Genomic DNA, 20,063 nt, shown 5'->3' on the forward strand with positions numbered 1-20,063 from the left:
ACATTGCTTATATGGTCATCTGAGGTCAAATCGACAGTTAATTAGATGGCGTCTATTTATTTATGTTTACATTGCTTATATGGTCATCTGAGGTCAAATCGACAGTTAATTAGATGGCGTCTGGACTAAAATACACACGAAACGAACCTATATATTATCCACCCGATGCTCTGTAAACTGTTTATTTTAGACTTTTAGTAGTTTGGATAAATGTTTTATATTGTTATAAATCAAATATGAGAATTTGAGTCAAATCGGTGACCATGAATTTGACAGGTAGTGCCCCTTTAAGAAGTTATTGCCCTTTATAGTCAATTTTCTTTTACAATTTTCATAAATTTTGTAAACTGTAACCTACAAATAAGTCAACATGACCAAAATGGTCAATTGACCCCTTAAGGAGTTATTGCCCTTTATAGTCAATTTTTAACAATTTTCATAAATTTTGTAAACTGTAATCAGCTAATGGAATTGAATATTGTGAATTATATTTGATGCATCTGTTTACAGTGTCTGTACATAGTAACCAGTTGGTAACCCAGGGCTGCCATAAGACTTTATTGGAGCATCTAAACAGACAGATACATTTTAAACAGTTACCACAGACATGGATACCACCCATACCAGATGTCTTATCTGTCTTCTGTAATTATGGTATGTTACACAGGACACAGTTATACAATATATACTCAAAACATCAGTTAATACAGTCTATATACCTCATTCTCACAACCTCAGTGCTGTAATTATGGTATGTTACACAGGACAAAGTTATACAATATATACTCATAAGATCAGTTAATACAGTCTATATACCTCATTCTCACAACCTCAGTGCTGTAATTATGGTATGTTACACTGGACACAGTTATACAATATATACTCAAAACATCAGTTAATACAGTCTATATACCTCATTCTCACAACCTCAGTGCTGTAATTATGGTATGTTACACAGGACACAGTTATACAATATATACTCAAAACATCAGTTAATACAGTCTATATACCTCATTCTCACAACCTCAGTGCTGTAATTATGGTATGTTACACTGGACACAGTTATACAATATATACTCAAAACATCAGTTAATACAGTCTATATACCTCATTCTCACAACCTCAGTGCTGTAATTATGGTATGTTACACAGGACAAAGTTATACAATATATACTCATAAGATCAGTTAATACAGTCTATATACCTCATTCTCACAACCTCAGTGCTGTAATTATGGTATGTTACACAGGACAAAGTTATACAATATATACTCAAAACATCAGTTAATACAGTCTATACACCTCATTCTCACAACCTCAGTGCTGTAATTATGGTATGTTACACTGGACACAGTTATACAATATATACTCAAAACATCAGTTAATACAGTCTATATACCTCATTCTCACAACCTCAGTGCTGTAATTATGGTATGTTACACTGGACACAGTTATATAATATATACTCAAAAGATCAGTTAATACAGTCTATACACCTCATTCTCACAACGTCAGTGCTGTAATTATGGTATGTTACACTGGACACAGTTATACAATATATACTCAAAACATCAGTTAATACAGTCTATATACCTCATTCTCACAACCTCAGTGCTGTAATTATGGTATGTTACACTGGACACAGTTATATAATATATACTCAAAAGATCAGTTAATACAGTCTATATACCTCATTCTCACAACCTCAGTGCTGACAGTCTATATACCTCATTCTCACAACCTCAGTGCTGTAATTATGGTATGTTACACTAGTACTGGACACAGTTATACAATATATACTCAAAAGATCAATTAATACAGTCTATATACCTCATTCTCACAACGTCAGTGCTGTAATTATGGTACGTTACACTGGACACAGTTATATAATATATACTCAAAACATCAGTTAATACAGTCTATACATCTCATTCTCACAACCTCAGTGCTGTAATTATGGTATGTAACACTGGACACAGTTATACAATATATACTCATAAGATCAATTAATACAGTCTATATACCTCATTCTCACAACCTCAGTGCTGTAATTATGGTATGTTACACTGGACACAGTTATACAATATATACTCATAAGATCAATTAATACAGTCTATATACCTCATTCTCACAACCTCAGTGCTGTAATTATGGTATGTTACACAGGACAAAGTTATACAATATATACTCATAAGATCAATTAATACAGTCTATACACCTCATTCTCACAACCTCAGTGCTGTAATTATGGTATGTTACACAGGACACAGTTATACTATATATACTCAAAACATCAGTTAATACAGTCTATATACCTCATTCTCACAACCTCAGTGCTGTAATTATGGTATGTTACACTGGACACAGTTATACAATATATACTCATAAGATCAATTAATACAGTCTATATACCTCATTCTCACAACCTCAGTGCTGTAATTATGGTATGTTACACAGGACAAAGTTATACAATATATACTCATAAGATCAATTAATACAGTCTATACACCTCATTCTCACAACCTCAGTGCTGTAATTATGGTATGTTACACAGGACACAGTTATACTATATATACTCAAAACATCAGTTAATACAGTCTATATACCTCATTCTCACAACCTCAGTGCTGTAATTATGGTATGTTACACTGGACACAGTTATACAATATATACTCAAAACATCAGTTAATACAGTCTATATACCTCATTCTCACAACCTCAGTGCTGTAATTATGGTATGTTACACAGGACAAAGTTATACAATATATACTCAAAACATCAGTTAATACAGTCTATACACCTCATTCTCACAACCTCAGTGCTGTAATTATGGTATGTTACACAGGACACAGTTATACAATATATACTAATAAGATCAATTAATACAGTCTATATACCTCATTCTCACAACCTCAGTGCTGTAATTATGGTATGTTACACTGGACACAGTTATACAATATATACTCAAAAGATCAATTAATACAGTCTATATACCTCATTCTCACAACCTCAGTGCTGTAATTATGGTATGTTACACTGGACACAGTTATACAATATATACTCATAAGATCAGTTAATACAGTCTATATACCTCATTCTCACAACCTCAGTGCTGTAATTATGGTATGTTACACAGGACACAGTTATACAATATATACTCATAAGATCAATTAATACAGTCTATATACCTCATTCTCACAACCTCAGTGCTGTAATTATGGTATGTTACACTGGACACAGTTATACAATATTTACTCATAAGATCAATCAATACAGTCTATATACCTCATTCTCACAACCTCAGTGCTGTAATTATGGTACGTTACACTGGACACAGTTATACAATATATACTCAAAACATCAGTTAATACAGTCTATATACCTCATTATCACAACCTCAGTGCTGTAATTATGGTATGTTACACAGGACACAGTTATACAATATATACTCAAAAGATCAATTAAAACAGTCTATATACCTCATTCTCACAACCTCAGTGCTGTAATTATGGTATGTTACACTGGACACAGTTATACAATATATACTCATAAGATCAATTAATACAGTCTATACACCTCATTCTCACAACCTCAGTGCTGTAATTATGGTATGTTACACTGGACACAGTTATACAATATATACTCAAAACATCAGTTAATACAGTCTATATACCTCATTCTCACAACCTCAGTGCTGTAATTATGGTATGTTACACTGGACACAGTTATACAATATATACTCAAAACATCAGTTAATACAGTCTATATACCTCATTCTCACAACCTCAGTGCTGTAATTATGGTATGTTACACTGGACACAGTTATACAATATATACTCAAAAGATCAATTAATACAGTCTATATACCTCATTCTGACAACCTCAGTGCTGACAGGCTAGTGATACAGTAGTTAAACTACTTAGACCACACAAAATAAACTTAAGTTTTTATCAAAAGATTATGTCAAACTTAACTTTAGAGGAATAAATTTCCTCCCTAAAAAAACCATCTGTTTACGTATTATAGTGTTCATGGGATGGTCTATTTTATTTTTGACAATTATTTCTTAAAAGCTGTCAAAAAAATGAAAATATAAAGATGCACTTGTTGCGGTGTATTGTAAAATGAGGTCATGTGTTGAGGACTTTTCACATATTATATTTGACTTTATAGGTTGTGAAGTAAGCAGATTACTGCCAGACAGTACAACAGACTCAACAGAAGATTACAGGTAGGTTTAGATAGTTTATTATATTTTCCTTTATTTTATAAGAACATTTCATTTATATTTTGCAGAAAGATTTTTAAGTTGAAAAATCTTAGCAAAAATTAAAATAAAAAATGTTGCTTACCACTATAATTAGATAAGAATTACTACTTTTAAAATGAGAAAAGAAAGTTATTTTTTAAATAATAACCTAGGACAAATGTAGGATAGTAGGTATTTTTTTTCTGAAACAGCCCCCTATGTAGTTGTTTTGAAAAGAAAGAGAAAATTATAAATTTTCTGTTGTTATGCCCCATTTATGGGCATTATTTTTTCTGGTCTGTGGGTCCGTCTGTTTGATCGTTTGTCCGTTCGTTGTCCTTTTGTCCCGCTTCAGGTTAAAATTTTTGGTTGAGGTAGTTTTTGATGAAGTTGAAGTCCAATCAACTTGAAACTTAGTACACATGTTCCTTATGATATGATCTTTCTAATTTTAATACCAAATTAGAGTTTTGACACCAATTTTCACAGTCCACTGAACATAGAAAATGATAATGCGGATGGGCATCCATGTACTTAGAACACATTCTTGTTAAATTATGGTATCCATAATTCATACTTCCGAACTTCACTATAATTATTATTTTACAGTAGCCACATTGTCCATGAAGAACAAAATGGAATGATTCCAAGGGGAGGAAACTCTATATGTAGGAATCTACACCTTGTCCTCAGTATCATTGGACAGTGTTTACATTCAAGGTATGGTGAATAAGTAATCCAAAGTCTCTAACTGACTTTGATTAAGTATTGAATGCTTAATTTTGTAAATTAATTGGGGTTTAAAAGCTTTGACCAAAGTAAATTTTATATTCAGCACTGAAGCGCTTTGTTTTAAAAATGTACGCAAGGTCAACACTTTTACAACCCAATGAAATTACCAAAGGAAGCATTCAATACTTATTGATAAAAAATTTCGCTATGATCATGAAAACAAGATTACAATCAGGTGTATCTTTAATTTACCTGTGCACTTCATTGTGGAAACATGTGTCATCATGAATTTACAATTCATTTGGAAATGAATGTTAATTTCAGAATGACTCGAGATTGATGTTAGCCAATCAAAATAACATTTATTATAATGAAACATACATCTAATGTAATTAATTGAGTATGAAGTAGTTTGTTTTTTTTTAATTTGAGAACTTTTTTCTGAGTGACTTGTTTTAAAGTTCATTTATTAACTTAAATTTTTCCTATAAGACTGGTATTTAAACTATGCCAGTAATAAAGTCCCAGGTACTAGGTGGGATAGACAATTCAACAGCAGATTAAAAGACTAAGTTGTTATTATGTATGAATTATATTCCAGGTGTTGCTGGCACTAACATTTAAGACATTTACATAATAACAACTTAGTCTTTTAATCTGCTGTTGAATTGTCTATCCCACCTAGTACCTGGGACTTTATTACTGGCATAGTTTAAATACATATCATAAGACCTGTACCAAGTCAAGAATATGACAGTTGATGCCCATTCGTTTGACTAACAACCACAAATTTATATTATTTTATCTTTTTTAGACCAAGGTACAGTAGCAAACAGCTGACAGATCTACTCATTATTTTGTGTCATGTAGCCATGGACAAGTCACATAATAGGTTTGTACACAATTTTATTGGATATTTACAGAAAGTGCCCTACACATCACAGGTCCAACTGTAATTAGTGTTACACATAATGGGTTAAATTATATTATTCCACTGTATGTTCATATTGATAACTAAATCAATATTTGATTGGTTGAGGCTATCCCATGTGTCATTGAACAAAACTTCATATTCCCTTCTGACCATCATATTCCCCTCTGAGCATCATATTCCCCTCTGTAGATTGGGACCTCATCGTATGAGGTTACGTGCTGTGTTTTTTTTTTCAAATAGCATTAGTAAAGTCATTTCTGTGTTCAAATATTCTTGGAGTATTATACTAATTAAGTTAGTATAATACTCCCAGATTTAATCCAGCGTAAAAACATAAAGACTATTAATTTTAATTTTGATCAGTTCTGTGTATCAATGTTTATGTTGTGTTTAGTTATTTAATCAAGCGGATAAGGAAAAAAAGCCTATGTACATTTATATCTTATATTCAGATAGTAAACAAACTATAGACTGGAATAAAACATTCATTTCCCTAAGCTTTGAGAGATATGAAGATTTGATCACCCTCGAAAAATCATATTTCCCTCTGGCAAAGCCCTCGTAAAATATGAACCTTCTTGGGTGAACAAATCTTCATATCTCCCTCAGGCACGGGAAATAATGCATCATATTTCTAAATTTTACTGGATTTTTGAACATAGTCATCCTTTATCAAACTGAATTATATTCTTGAAATATTCATAAAAAAAACCACATAAATTTGAGAGAATAGACAATCATGTTAATTTATCGTTGTTCTACAGTTGTATCAAAATACCAACAACCATTGTCATGATTATGAATCATATTTTTCAGTCAGGAACAGCTAAGGAATATTTAAGTACCATTTTAGCAATGAAGCAATTTAATGGTGAAAAAGCAAAAGTAGATTTTATGAACCCATCAGTTCATATACAGGATGATTCATAGACATGCTTAACTTCTTCTCTCTTTTTGGCTAGTTATTATATGTTTAATTGATCCAACTTATTGTGTACTATACATGTATGTATATCTATTTTTCTTTTTGGGCTGCTTGTCTGTTATCAACCACACTTGCATTAAAATGCATTAGTATTTAAGTAAAAACACATATTATACTTGATTCTTTATCTGAACTTAAATAGTTCTTATTAATCTTTTTTTTATATCATTGTTTGTATTGTATTATGAAAATTATTGATGTTGTAATGTTTATGCCCTTTGGGGCCCATAATTGGAATAAAAATATTTTCTTTGTGTTGTTCTTCTTCTATACACAATTGTTAAATACATAGACATTTGTGATATTAACAATTATGAATAAGATGAATTTTTTATTTCAGTGAAGTGTTACCACATGAATTCCAAGTTTGTTTAAAAGGCATTCTGAAAAGTTACAGTTTTAACTACTGGGAGTCACATGTAAGTCTTTGATTCTATTCATAAAATAAAATAAAAAAAATTGTCAATGTTATCTGTCTAAGGTTTGTTAAAAATGAAACAAAATGTATGAAACAATTAGTTTTATAATTGTTTAAATTCCTTTTAATGCAGAAGCTACCAATTACATATCATATCTGTACAGATAAAAAATATTCAGTTGCTTGTTACAGTCAAAGCATTCAAGGGGAGATAAATCCAATATAAATAAATATAATTCATACTAAATTCAATTTCATTATTTTAATTGAAGTGATCAAGTTAAACTTCTATCAACATTAGAAAGAAGAACATGTCTAACAATGAAATTTATTATTTCAAGTTATTTTAGTATTATACTATGACATTTCTATGTATTCACATTTATACATGATTTCTATTTTATTATAGTGTAATGAACTTTGCCATACACTGTTTAAAATCACTGGCCATCATCATAATAGACAGTACTTGGCCCAGTTATTACCTGAAGACAAAAGAGGGGCATACCTACAGAGGAGACTAGCCTACCTCTACCTACAGGATATGTTTGATGTGGGGAGAGATACGGACATTAAAGATTATAAAGTAAGATATTGTCAGTGGCTCATGAGTGAAGAGAATGGATACACATTTACTCTCTGGTATTTTTTCAAATTAAAGGAATATCAAATTCTAACACACTTCTAATTTAAAGGAAATGTTGTCGAAATTTTACTTTGTATTAAATTTGATTTTGAGTGTACAATGTAGTTCTAAAATAAGAATTCATGTGCTCACATATAGATTTATGATTTTTGATAAAAAAAAAAATAATTTCATACAAGTTTTGTTTTTCAATCTGAACCTTTGATGCTTGTACTTGTTTATCCAGTTGTTACATGTGCACAACCATCAGCTATAAAAGACTCCGATATGACAATGTAAAACAATTTAAACGAGAAAACTAACAGTCTTATTTATATAAATGAACGAAAAACAAATATGTAACACATAAAAAAACGTCAACCACTGAATTACAGGCTCCTGACTTGGGACAGGCACATACATAAATAATGTGGCGCGGTTAAACTTGTTAGTGGGATCCCAACCCTCCCCTAATCTGGGATAGTGGTTTAACAGTACAACATAAGAACGAACTATAAAAATAAGTTGAAAAAGGCTTAACTCATCAGATGGACAAAAATAAAAGTGGACTTGGCCGGGTACTTGTACATCCCAACATCCAGAGTGTGTATGTTTTAAATTTTAAATGTTGTTAAATGTTCTTTAATTTACATGTATTTTTTTTTCTATTAAATTTCAGATTAAATGTCTTCATGTATACCTGACAAAGCTACAAAATCTAGTTCCAACCGATGTATATAAATTATCTAGTGCAATAAGTTATTTAGATATAGCTGTGGGAAACAGTGCAATAAAAGTGGCAGAAAAGGTAAAATATGCACCAATACATGGTCTTAGTAGGATGTCCATTTTCACTGAACTAGTACACATCTTTATAAGATGCCTGATCAAACATAAGACAAAATCTTTGCACTTTGATGATTTATACAGTTGTGTTAAATTTCACATAAATGAAAATGAAATATATTTTTTGACTTTACAGTAGTGTTGACTGTCTTATTTAAAGTAGATATATGACATAAAAATATCATTAATACACTTTAATTATATATAAATATTGTGTATTTTAGGAAGATTTACAGTATCTTTGTGACCAGTTGAAGAAGATTTCTGGTGATGTTAAAGACAGTGTACAAATGTTAGACAGAAGCTGGGTAGGTTAAACTGTACATACTCTCTCAAATCAGGTGATGTTAAAGACAGTTTACAAATGTTAGACAGAAGCTGGGTAGGTTAAACTGGACATACTCTCTCAAATAGATATCTATCTTGTTGGGGCTTTTCATAGCTGACTATGGGTTTTGCTCATTGTTAAAGGCCATATAGTGACCTATAGTTGCTTGATCTGGAGCCCTAGATAAAATAAATGATAGGCTTAGGGTTACCCATATCTCCTTTTATTCATACATAAGAAGCTATGACTTATGACAAGAAAAAAAATGTGAACGTCTAAATTGCATTCTTTTTAGGTCATAGGAGTCTGAAATGCCAAAGGTCAATTTGATCTAGTAAAAATCGTTTGTCAAATTTGTGATTGTTTGTTTGGTTTTAATTTCATACTAGAGTTCTGTCCCATTTTTATGTGGAAAAATACCTGTAAACAAATTGATCACACAACTTTCCTGTACCACTGGATGTTTTTCTGAACCCAGTACTCATCTGTTGGGGCAGAGGAATGTATCTCCATAGATACACGAACTACATCTTTGGTAGTCCTCAAATAAACTATTTTTTTCTGTGTGTATATGATAATTATTTATGAGTTTACCTAACATAGATAAATATCAAGATATGACATGTTTTAAATAAATATAAAAGATAAACTTGTGTGATTTTGCCTTACATAGGTTAATGTCCTATTAAAGATCACCATTTTTGGCCTTCTCAGATCTGACCATTTTATGTCACAGTTTATATTACCATTAGAGGTTCTATATTATGTCCCTGTATCACTGAGATTGATTTAGGCTCTTTCTGTGTGAACAAATCAATCTTTTTCTCTGCTTAGATATCACATTCTCTCTGAATATCAGAAAATATCGTAAAACTGGAAGTTATTGGGCCAGGGATTAGATAATTATAGCTTCTACAACAAGTGAGAATTGGATATCACTTGACAGCAACTTGTTTTAAAAATTTAATATGATAATAGAACGAGAATGTGTTCCTAGTACACAAATGCCCCATCCACACTATCATTTTCTATGTTCAGTGGACCGTGAAAATGGGATGAAATCTCTTATTTGGCATTAGAATTTAAAAGATTATATCATAGCATGTTAGCTAAGTTTCAAGTTGATTGGACTTCAACTGCATCAAAAACTACCTCGACCAAAAACTTTAACCTGAAGCAGGACAGACGGACAGAAGGTTGAACAAATGGACAGACGGACGGACGCACAGACCAGAAAAAATAATGCCCATTAATGGGGCATAAAAAACAAATTTATTATCCATATTGAAATTAAAACAAAAATCATTGGGTGGTCAACATACAGTTTAAGCAATAGATGTGTCAATAGTTGATGAATGTTTTTGTAATAGTCCTATGTATAACCTCAGTTTCTAGATGATAGAATCTTTGTATGACATCATGAGTCATTGCATAATAATATTAACCTTGACCTAACATTAGGACATCATTATCTGTTTACCTATTTGTATTGTAATCAGTCAATGCACTTTAATTATCATAAATAGAGGATTGTCATATTTACAAATGATTATCAACCAAATTTTCATTTTATTTATTAAACTTTTAGGTAATTGGTCCATAATTCTATACTGACAATAACAATATACAATTAAATCCCTTAAAAAAAGTTAGCAGAAAACAGTAATGTTTTGTCCATTTGTTTGTATATCAGTATATAACTACAAAGTATACATGACTTAGTAAATTGGATATACTGTATATGAAGGGACAATGAAGGCTATTTATTTACCAAGGTCACAGACTAAATGACAAGGTCATTGGCTACTTTGGGTAACTCTGAGTTAAAAAGGGGAGTGACACTATGTGAATCCCGATTGTTATCTAGAATGTTTAAAGATAATCAAAACCTTTACCCTATATTGCAAAATTTTGGTGTTATAATTAATTTTTAAATACAGATTAGGAATAAGAAAAAAAATGAAAATGACACTAAAATAATTAGCATTCCAAATGCTTTTCTGGATTCAGCCAAAATTTGTAAGCCAAGGATGTTTAAATAAAGAAACACCTGAAGAGCTTCATGACCAAATCTATCTAAGGTAATTTTTTGAGGGAGTTTGAACCTTAGTTTTATAATGATTTGTATATAAGAAGAAATGATATGTCATAAATCCTGTCTTCTGAAGCCCTTACTACTGAACTCATGATACCCTAGGGACTAATATTCCTTTTTGATAGTATTTTACATAGTAATTATTATACATATATGTATGCTACACCTTTAATTGACCCTTGTTTTCTGTTTTTAGGTGAAAGATATGATGGTACGGGTCTGCAGTAAATGGACTCTTTATCTATTAACTGTAGGGAGTAAACAGGTCAGTAGAGATAGGTTTAGGATAAAATGTTAGTAAATAGATAAAGACATATAAAATGACTTGATAGAAAGGGTAGGAATATGTTCAAATATGATATTAGCAATAGCTTGTATAAAGAGAACTGGTGCATAAAAGAATGATGGAATGTTTTGATTATGAGTCTCACATACTCTGTTGAAAATCTAAATAGACAAACAACAATGAACAATACATGGTCCAGATATCATGTAACTTTTATGTAAGACATTTTGCCACAAAAAACAATTATAAATCTAATGTCGAAAGGGGCCAGTTTAGGGGCCAGCTGAAGCTTGACTCTGGGTGAGGGATTTTCTCGTTGTGTTGAAGACCCATTTGGTGACCTTCATATGTTTTCTGTCAGGTGGTTGTCTCTTTGAAAGATTCACGTTTTCCATTCTCAATTTTATAATCTTAAATTTATATACAAAAGGAGTCAGAAAGAGAAACAGAGATGAAAGAGAAAACCTCCAACAGACACAATAAAACAACAATTAAACAAATTTGACTTAGAATGAAATTCATAACAGTGTAGCTATGACCATTCATTGACTGGGGGAAATTAGGTGAACGTTCGTCTGTAATGCCCACTGCTCACGACGTACTTATCATAGAAATTTAAACTGTGAGGTCACCAAAGGTTCTAAACGCCTAAATAAAATAATTAAAAATACTAATCAGGAATAACCTTTGTAATTTGAAAATAAATAAAAATGGCCTTCAACACGGAGTCTTGGCTCACACCGAACAGCAAGCTATAAAGGTTGAATACTTAAAATTCTTTACTTGATTTTTTCTTATGGTTTGACCATCAATTTTCCTAATATGATATCGCACGTTCTTTCAGATTATTTTTTTTTACTTAATTGGCTTTAAAAGTTACAATGCATGATGTCGTCTGTTTATGTAGTTCATATGTGTTTTTCGTTTCTATTTGGTTTTCCCGTTTGAATGGTTTTACACTAGTAGTTTTGGGGCCCTCTATAACTTGCTGTTCGATGTGAGCCAAGGCTCCGTGTTGCAGGTCGTACCTTGACCTATAATGGTTTACTTTTATGAATTATTACTTGGGAGGAGAGTTGTCTCATTGGCACTCATACCAATTCTTCCTATATCTATCTATATCTATACATTTTTTTTTCAACAAAAGAATACATCACAAGAATATAAGTTTTGTAAGAAACGTGAGAAATTGTGTTGGACTTGCAGATAAGGCAAAGTGACAAATATCTGAAAGAATGAATCGTTTTATGGTATTGAACAAAGAAATCAAATGATTTTTTAATTATCCAGAACTCTTCACAATCAAAACCCACATGTATACGCATTGAATAAATAGTAGGCCATTCTTAAATGATCACACCGTAGAAGTAGTTGTGCGCTTAATCAATGAGATATTTTGTGAATTAACCCCATCAACTTAATAGTTTTTTTTACAATGGATAAACCTATTTTTTTATTATTATTAAATAATATCATCTCTGAACATTATTATTCTTAAAAATGACACGGTTGTATGTGATGATTATAATAAATATTTAAAACAAATTCCTTTCAAGCTTTGTAAAAAAAAGAAAGTTTCATTTTATGTATCGGAATGTGTAACAAGTGAATATTTCAATCCCCACTGGAAGGCCTCTGACAGACTGGGTGAGCATAAAATCATAGCCGTTGACAAACAAGTTACAACCTACAAACGTTTTACTGTCGACCACACTGTTATGCAATTAATTCTAAAGTCCAGATGTATTCCTCAATAACAGTCCATTTCATAAAATCCAATTCACCCTTAGTTTGAACAGACAGTTAACTCTTTCTTTAAATTTGTTCTTACAGAAAAGTATGTTTGCTTATACTAAAAAGAAAACACCTGCAGTGTTTGAAATCAAAACAGTGGAAGCTTCTCAAGGTGATATATCTAGTCAGTCAGAAGGAGAAGAAGAGTCAAAAGAGGTTCCGAAAGACATAATAGTGGACAACAGAACACCAATCATTACAGATGTTCAATGTGTTGATGAAAATTCAAACCAGAGTCAGTCAAAAACATTCACTTTAGAGAATGAAAACTGTGAGAACGAAATAGACAAGGAAGTCGAAAAAACTGTTATTATAAAAATAGAAAAACCTGATATAATACCGATTTCTGATTCACCAATGGAAGTTGATCTAACTGAGGATGATTTACCTGATTTATTAGACCATTCATAACCCATGAAGTTATGCCAAGAGTGTTTATCATTGTTTTCAATTGCCATTTTTATTGTTTAATAATAATTGTTGATCAAACTTTGGTTTATATCTGTCAGACTTGTTTAATATGCTATATTTAAATTTTAAGGAGTCTATTTCAACATTTCCTTTTCTCAATTTTTTTTTCAGGGTAAGCATTTAGTTTGGGGATAACATTTTTACCATATTTCTGAAATTTTTACATCCTTATAAAATTATATTGACCTTGCTACCTGTAAGGTGGTACCAAACACCTTGACTTAAATTAATTTGGCTCTTTTAATTTTCATAAAATTTTAACAAAATATTATTTTGAGCCTTCAAAAAAACTATCAAAATATCAAAAATCCTCAACCACACAGTTAATCTGAAAATTTCATTGGAATTAGCAGTTAGACACAAGCTAATTTTTAACATTGAGAAGCTTAATGTTTTCTAAACAATAGAATATGATTAAAACATTCAGCTGATTTTCACAGATTTTATTTCTCCTTGTTATGGTATGTACTGTCTTCAAATAAAAGATCAGTTTCAACAAAAACGAGATCTCATTGTGGTTATTCTGTGGAGGACAATCTCGTAACATAATCATTGAGTGTATGATTAGACAAGTCTGTATCATTATTCATCCCTTACAAAGGTCCATTTTAGTATGATATGTAAGGGCTATTCCATTTAAACATAAATAGTACCCAGGGAAGGCACCTACAAAATGGGTTTACAAAATATCAATACAAATTTAGAACTTCAATTACATTTTCACTGTTCTTGACACCCACTCATAGTTAAGCAGTGCCTTCCCTAGGTTGCATGTATGTTTTTATGGAACAGCTCTAATTGCGCTCCGAGTCATTGTCATTGGAAAAACCAGATCATAATGGGCATTAAATGCAAAAGGGGAAAATGTTTGTTAATTGAGCTTTGAGTTTTGACTAATAGCTTTTTGTTTTAAAAGAAGACAGGACTTAATTTTTTTTAACAAAAGCTATACATGTATCAATTTTTCAATAAATGTAAAAGCTAAAGGATTTTAGGAAAATAATTTAAATGGCACAATAAGTCAATGTGTTTTGATAATGCTTCTTTGAAAAACCAATTAAAAATGAACTTTATTAAGATATCTCTTAGAATTCTGTGCAAATTTTGAGATGATAAAATTGCCTCTTATATAGTGCTCCATATGTAACATCAATTGTTTTAGTTTTTTATGGGACCAAGAAGTTAGTCCTTCAGAGAAGTCATTGCAGAACATTGATAATCTTATGTTTATTGTTTTTAACTTTTATATATGAAATGATCAAATAAAATATTTAATAATTATGTTGTTATCATTACTAAATAATACCTACACATAAACAGTCCTTCAAAAAAGAAATAATTTTCATTTGTCTTGTGAAACTCTTAGAATGAAAACAGGAGCTGTTGCAGACAGGGATGATATCCCTTTAAAAAAAAGGGGAAAATGTAATAAAATGCACATATATATATAGAGAGAGAATAAGGAGATGCGGTATGATTGCCAACAATAACTATCTAGGAAAGTCCACAAAGACACTGATTTAATCACATTTGGTTACAAGATTGCTGTCAACAATGAGCAAAATCCATACCATATAGTCTGATATTAAGGGAGATCCATATAGTCTGATATTAAGGGAGATCCATATAGTCTGATATTAAGGGAGATCCATATAGTCTGATATTAAGGGAGATCCATAGTCTGATATTAAGGGAGATCCATATAGTCTGATATTAAGGGAGATCCATATAGTCTGATATTAAGGGAGATCCATATAGTCTGATATTAAGGGAGATCCATATAGTCTGATATTAAGGGAGATCCATATAGTCTGATATTAAGGGAGATCCATATAGTCTGATATTAAGGGAGATCTATATAGTCTGATACTAAGGGAGATCCATATAGTCTGATATTAAGGGAGATCCATATATTAAGGGAGATCCATGACAAAATGTGAAACAATTCAAACCAAAAAAAAATCAATCCTAATGTATGACAATCAATAAATCAAAAATAAAATTAACAGATAGTAATCAATTACAAGGACAGTGGTGTAACAGCACAACATATGAACAAACTGTAAAAACCAGCCTGGCAAATGGTACTGACATTTGTCTATCCCTGCATATTATAGGTTGTACTGCCTCTTGAAGTTATAAAACTTTCTATTATTTTTTTTCCATTCAGACACCCATGACCAACTTATCAAATTGATGAATTTGATGTTTTGAGCATCCAGTGACGTTTAATACCATGAAGCCTTCATCTGCTTTAGTTCAACTGTGTTATTCAGTCTGCTTTGGACTCTTTTTTGTCTCCCTTTGCCAGAGTTAAAAACCAGACTTAGGTATACTATTTCCAACAGTGTCGTCAACAATTTGTTAAAGTTTGTGATAATGTCAGTCTATGAGAACCATTTATTATAAGTCAATGATATTTGGTATGCAGCTGTATTAGACATTGATAGTCATTTTATACAGAAATATTTTGTCCCTTAAGTCATGGTACAATTAAATTCAATTATTTTGAAAAATTTGCAATTCAAAGTATTGCTATTTTAATATCCATTTGCATTTTACGATTAAATACACATTAAGACAAGACACTTCTCCGTGTCAACAGATTATCTATTGTTTTCTCAATTGAAAACTTAACGAAAAAATATTAAAAAAGGAATCATTTGGTCTAATTTATTCATTTGAGTACACACCAAATCTCAATATAGATAATATCACAGTTTTTTGTATTACACGAAATAGCGCACAAGAGATTAAAGTAAAGTGTTGTCAAACATTTGTAACCCAAGTCCTTTCCCTTCTGATCGGTATTTTCCTAGCTGTGTTACTTTATCTCCAAGTTCTTTAATGACTTTAACTTTCTGGTCCAGGAAGCTGTCCTCTATAAACTGTTTTAACTGGAAAAATAAAGAAAGATACATACAGAATTTATACAAGTTGATGTGTTACATTACACAATGTAACCTGAACAACTCAGAGAAGTGACAAGTCAAAGTAATAAATCTCATCAATGTTTCTACACAGGCCACAAAAGTGTACCATTTACTTTCAAAATTTTAAACGATGCCTTGATATTTCCAGCCAAAGGTTCTTGGAGCCACTTATAAAATCAACTATACAAAAAATCACTATTACAGCAAAGGAATGAACCAGTGAACAAATTGAAAAATTGAGGTAGTTTATAAACACATGTTTGCAGTGTAGATGTGACTCACATGTGGATCATGCTTTTCCAATGCTAATTGTATTATTGTTTGGAACTTGGTATTAGCTTTATGTTCCATTCTTAAAGCTGAAATTAATGCTGTTTCTCCATCATGCCATTCATAGGAAATTTTTGGTTCCTAAATAATAGAAAATATGAAGCCATTTATGATTTTGAGAAGTAAAACAACCAGGTAAACTCATGGATCCTCTAAATAAACTAATTCAAGGTTATCAACGTAGATAAATATTTAAGTATTGTTTACAGGTACTAACATTGATTTTTTTTTTTTTAAGTTAAAAGATAACTAATTATATATCGCTATATATGTACAGTATATGACATGACTTTAACATTCTAGCTGTCGATACTGTTCATGGTCATGTGTTTCTGATTTACACCAAATCCGTCGGATGTGTACCGATAGATCATACTTTAGTTTTGGGTAACATAACCTATTTATTGAGATTGGCATTTTAGTTACTGTATGTAGATATTTTGTGTCTAGTGTTTTTGTGATGGCTGTAATTTTGGGCTTCATATCGATCTTTTTAGTAATTGAGCCATGACTGGAAATTGATTTTTACAGTTTGATATTGTGTCAGTGTTACACCACCTTCCCTGGTAAGGGAGAGGTTTGACCGCTCTAATTGTCTCGTTACCAAGCATGCCTTTGTTTAAAACAGCTTAATGTTAAAACTGTCGGCTATGTAAATGTAATGAACAGTAGGTTCAACGATCAGATATAACTTTAAAGAGTGAGAGAGAGAGACTGAAAACTTTAACACTCACAGGGATTCCTATAAACTTATTTGATCCTTCTCTTAGGTTCATATATGTCATCAATTTTGCAGCATTTGACATCTCTCTGTCAGAATATTCTTTAAACAACTTATGGAAACCTGGAAGTGCCACTTCTGCTTGGTCGAAATACATACTCTGTAAAGAAGAAAAGACATGGGTTTTAAAAATGTATGGTCTTCATAATAAAAACTATCTAATACTTGATTGATTGTTTAACTTCCTCTGGCAAATACCTCAGGCAAGTTTTGGTAAGAGAAAATATTAACAATTAATTCATTAGGTATGTTCTTCAGAGAGGGTGACTCGGATGAACGACAGGAGACTTCATCAAGATAAGTGAAGAGTTATGTTTATTCGGGCCCTAAAAGGATGTATTCTTTTTATATTACACAACATAATTGTTCTTCAATGCAAAAGTATAGCGTAATCGAGATCTGTCATAGTTCCGCTAAAACCGGTGCTTTCAATGTCTTTAACTTACAGTGAAAAATATATTTACCATAGCTAAATATTGATAACTGTCCCTGAAACATTCCGTTATCTGTTTTCTAATAGCTCTTTGGTTATAACTGTCGAAATTCTGTTCCACCAATTTGTTGACTAGATTTCTGGCTTCAATAACTAGATGAAAAGATTAATATAAACGTATGACAAAATAGAACTACACATCTAACAAATAGCATCGCACCTGTAGTGTACCGTGTGTTTTGTATTTAAAAAGGTTCGTGTTGCTCTTTGTTTCAATTTAGTTTAAAGTGTTGTTCTCTGTTCTTTTGATTTTTTTTAATATAAATGATGTTTATGTATACCGGTAACAGTCTTGTCTTTAATTAATTTGGTAATGTTTAAGAGTAAGACAAACAGTCATATACAAGTCAGGTAGTTGTCGTTTGTTTATGTAATTTATACGTGTTTCTCGTTTCTCGTTTTTTATATAGATCAGACCGTTAGTTTTCCCGTTTAAATGGTTTTACACTAGTAATTTTGGGGCCCTTTATATCTTTTTGTTCGGTGTGAGCCAAGGCTCCGTGTTGAAGGCCGTACATTGATCTATAATGGTTTACTTTTATAAGTTGTTATTTGGATGGAGACTTGTCTCATTGGCACTCACACCACATCTTCCTATATCTATATACCGCTCAGTATAATCACTCAATATAACTTATCAACATTTTAATAGAACTAACACGAAAGGTGGCATATGTAAACCAGGATGGTTGGGATCGTGCTACTCAGTCTGTTTTCGATGGGTTATTTTGGTGTTGAGTTTTTTTATTTTTTTATGCTCCACCTACCATAGTAGAGGGGCATTATGTTTTCTGGTCTGTGCCTCCGTTCGTCCGTCCGTCTGTGCCTCCGTTCGTTCGTCCGTCCGGTTAAAGTTTTTGGTCAAGGTAGTTTTTGAAGAAGTTGAAGTCCAATCAACTTGAAACTTAGTACACATGTTCCCCATGATATGATCTTTCTAATGTTAATGCCAAATTATAGTTTTGACCCCAATTTCATGGTCCACTGAACATAGAAAATAATAGTGTGAAGTTCAGGTTAAAGTTTTTGGTCAAGGTAGTTTTTGATGAAGTTAAAGTTACATCAACTTGAAACTTAGTACACGTTCCCTATGATATGATCTTTCTAATTTTAATTCCAAATTAAAGTTTTGACCCCAATTTCACGGTCCAATGAACATAGAAAATGATAGTGCGAGTGGGGCATTCGTGTACTATGGACACATTCTTGTTTTGAACTGGTATTTGTCTTTAGGTAAATTTTCGTTTTTCGCAATGGCACTTTAAGTTTATTTCGAACTATGAATTTCCTTTGTGTGCGGTCTATCGCCTCTTTTTTATAAGTTCTAATACAATTTTCAGAGTTTCAAATGCGCACCCCATAAATAGATTGCCACCCTATGAATACAGTCAGGGGGAAAGTCATCAAATTCATTTACTTTTATTGTCAACATGATTAAAAAAATGTTTATGTCCTTACCCGATACTTTCTCATCTGGCGAGTACAGCCATCCGCTTGCAGAAAACGCAAATACTGCTGCAACGCCAACCAAAAGCCCGATCACACCCTGCATAGTATATTTACATAAACTAGTATTCAAGAGAATGTCGAAAAATTTCACAAATGTACTTATCTTTTAACATAAAATTCCAACTTAACAATCAATTCCGATATATTAAGTATCACATATTTCTAATTTCGATACTTTTCCAGAAGACGCAAAATCGTTCGGAAAATAATAAGGTCAAACAATTAAACTGGCACATGAGTCATCTCAATGATAA

The 20,063-nt window shown here is 31.7% G+C and overlaps 2 protein-coding genes across 4 annotated transcripts in view; one reads left to right on the forward strand and one right to left on the reverse strand.

Annotated features, from left to right (window-relative positions):
* LOC143073616 (uncharacterized) overlaps window positions 1-15,044 on the forward strand; it is a 72,229-nt gene extending 57,185 nt beyond the window's left edge. For all 3 annotated transcript variants that reach the window (XM_076249288.1, XM_076249289.1, XM_076249287.1), the window contains 10 exons: window positions 511-654; window positions 4,174-4,231; window positions 4,859-4,969; window positions 5,796-5,873; window positions 7,241-7,319; window positions 7,728-7,904; window positions 8,623-8,751; window positions 9,014-9,097; window positions 11,409-11,477; window positions 13,332-15,044. In XM_076249288.1, coding sequence (XP_076105403.1) covers window positions 511-654; window positions 4,174-4,231; window positions 4,859-4,969; window positions 5,796-5,873; window positions 7,241-7,319; window positions 7,728-7,904; window positions 8,623-8,751; window positions 9,014-9,097; window positions 11,409-11,477; window positions 13,332-13,703 — 1,301 coding nt within the window. In that variant the 3' untranslated portion in view covers window positions 13,704-15,044. The remainder of the gene's footprint in view (window positions 1-510; window positions 655-4,173; window positions 4,232-4,858; window positions 4,970-5,795; window positions 5,874-7,240; window positions 7,320-7,727; window positions 7,905-8,622; window positions 8,752-9,013; window positions 9,098-11,408; window positions 11,478-13,331) is intronic.
* A 1,377-nt stretch (window positions 15,045-16,421) lies between these two features.
* LOC143073621 (soma ferritin-like) lies at window positions 16,422-19,926 on the reverse strand. Its single transcript, XM_076249301.1, has 5 exons — window positions 19,759-19,926; window positions 18,272-18,393; window positions 17,761-17,907; window positions 16,979-17,107; window positions 16,422-16,660 (listed from the first exon to the last, which is right to left on the reverse strand). The coding sequence occupies exons 1-5, from the start codon at window positions 19,850-19,852 to the stop codon at window positions 16,517-16,519; spliced, it is 636 nt and encodes a 211-aa protein (XP_076105416.1). The 5' UTR covers window positions 19,853-19,926; the 3' UTR covers window positions 16,422-16,516.
* Between the last annotated feature and the right edge of the window lie 137 nt (window positions 19,927-20,063).

This window comes from Mytilus galloprovincialis, chromosome 4 (genome assembly GCF_965363235.1).
Source record: "Mytilus galloprovincialis chromosome 4, xbMytGall1.hap1.1, whole genome shotgun sequence".
Lineage (NCBI taxonomy): Eukaryota > Metazoa > Mollusca > Bivalvia > Mytilida > Mytilidae > Mytilus > Mytilus galloprovincialis.

Coding starts and splice junctions, on each gene's coding strand:
- LOC143073621 (XM_076249301.1), bottom strand. CDS start 19,852: ATGCAGGGTGTGATCGGGCTTTTGGTTGGCGTTGCAGCAGTATTTGCG. Junction 18,394..19,758: donor GCCAGATGAGAAAGTATCGG/GTAAGGACATAA, acceptor CTTTTCATCTAG/TTATTGAAGCCAGAAATCTA. Junction 16,661..16,978: donor TGGAAAAGCATGATCCACAT/GTGAGTCACATC, acceptor TTATTTTTCCAG/TTAAAACAGTTTATAGAGGA.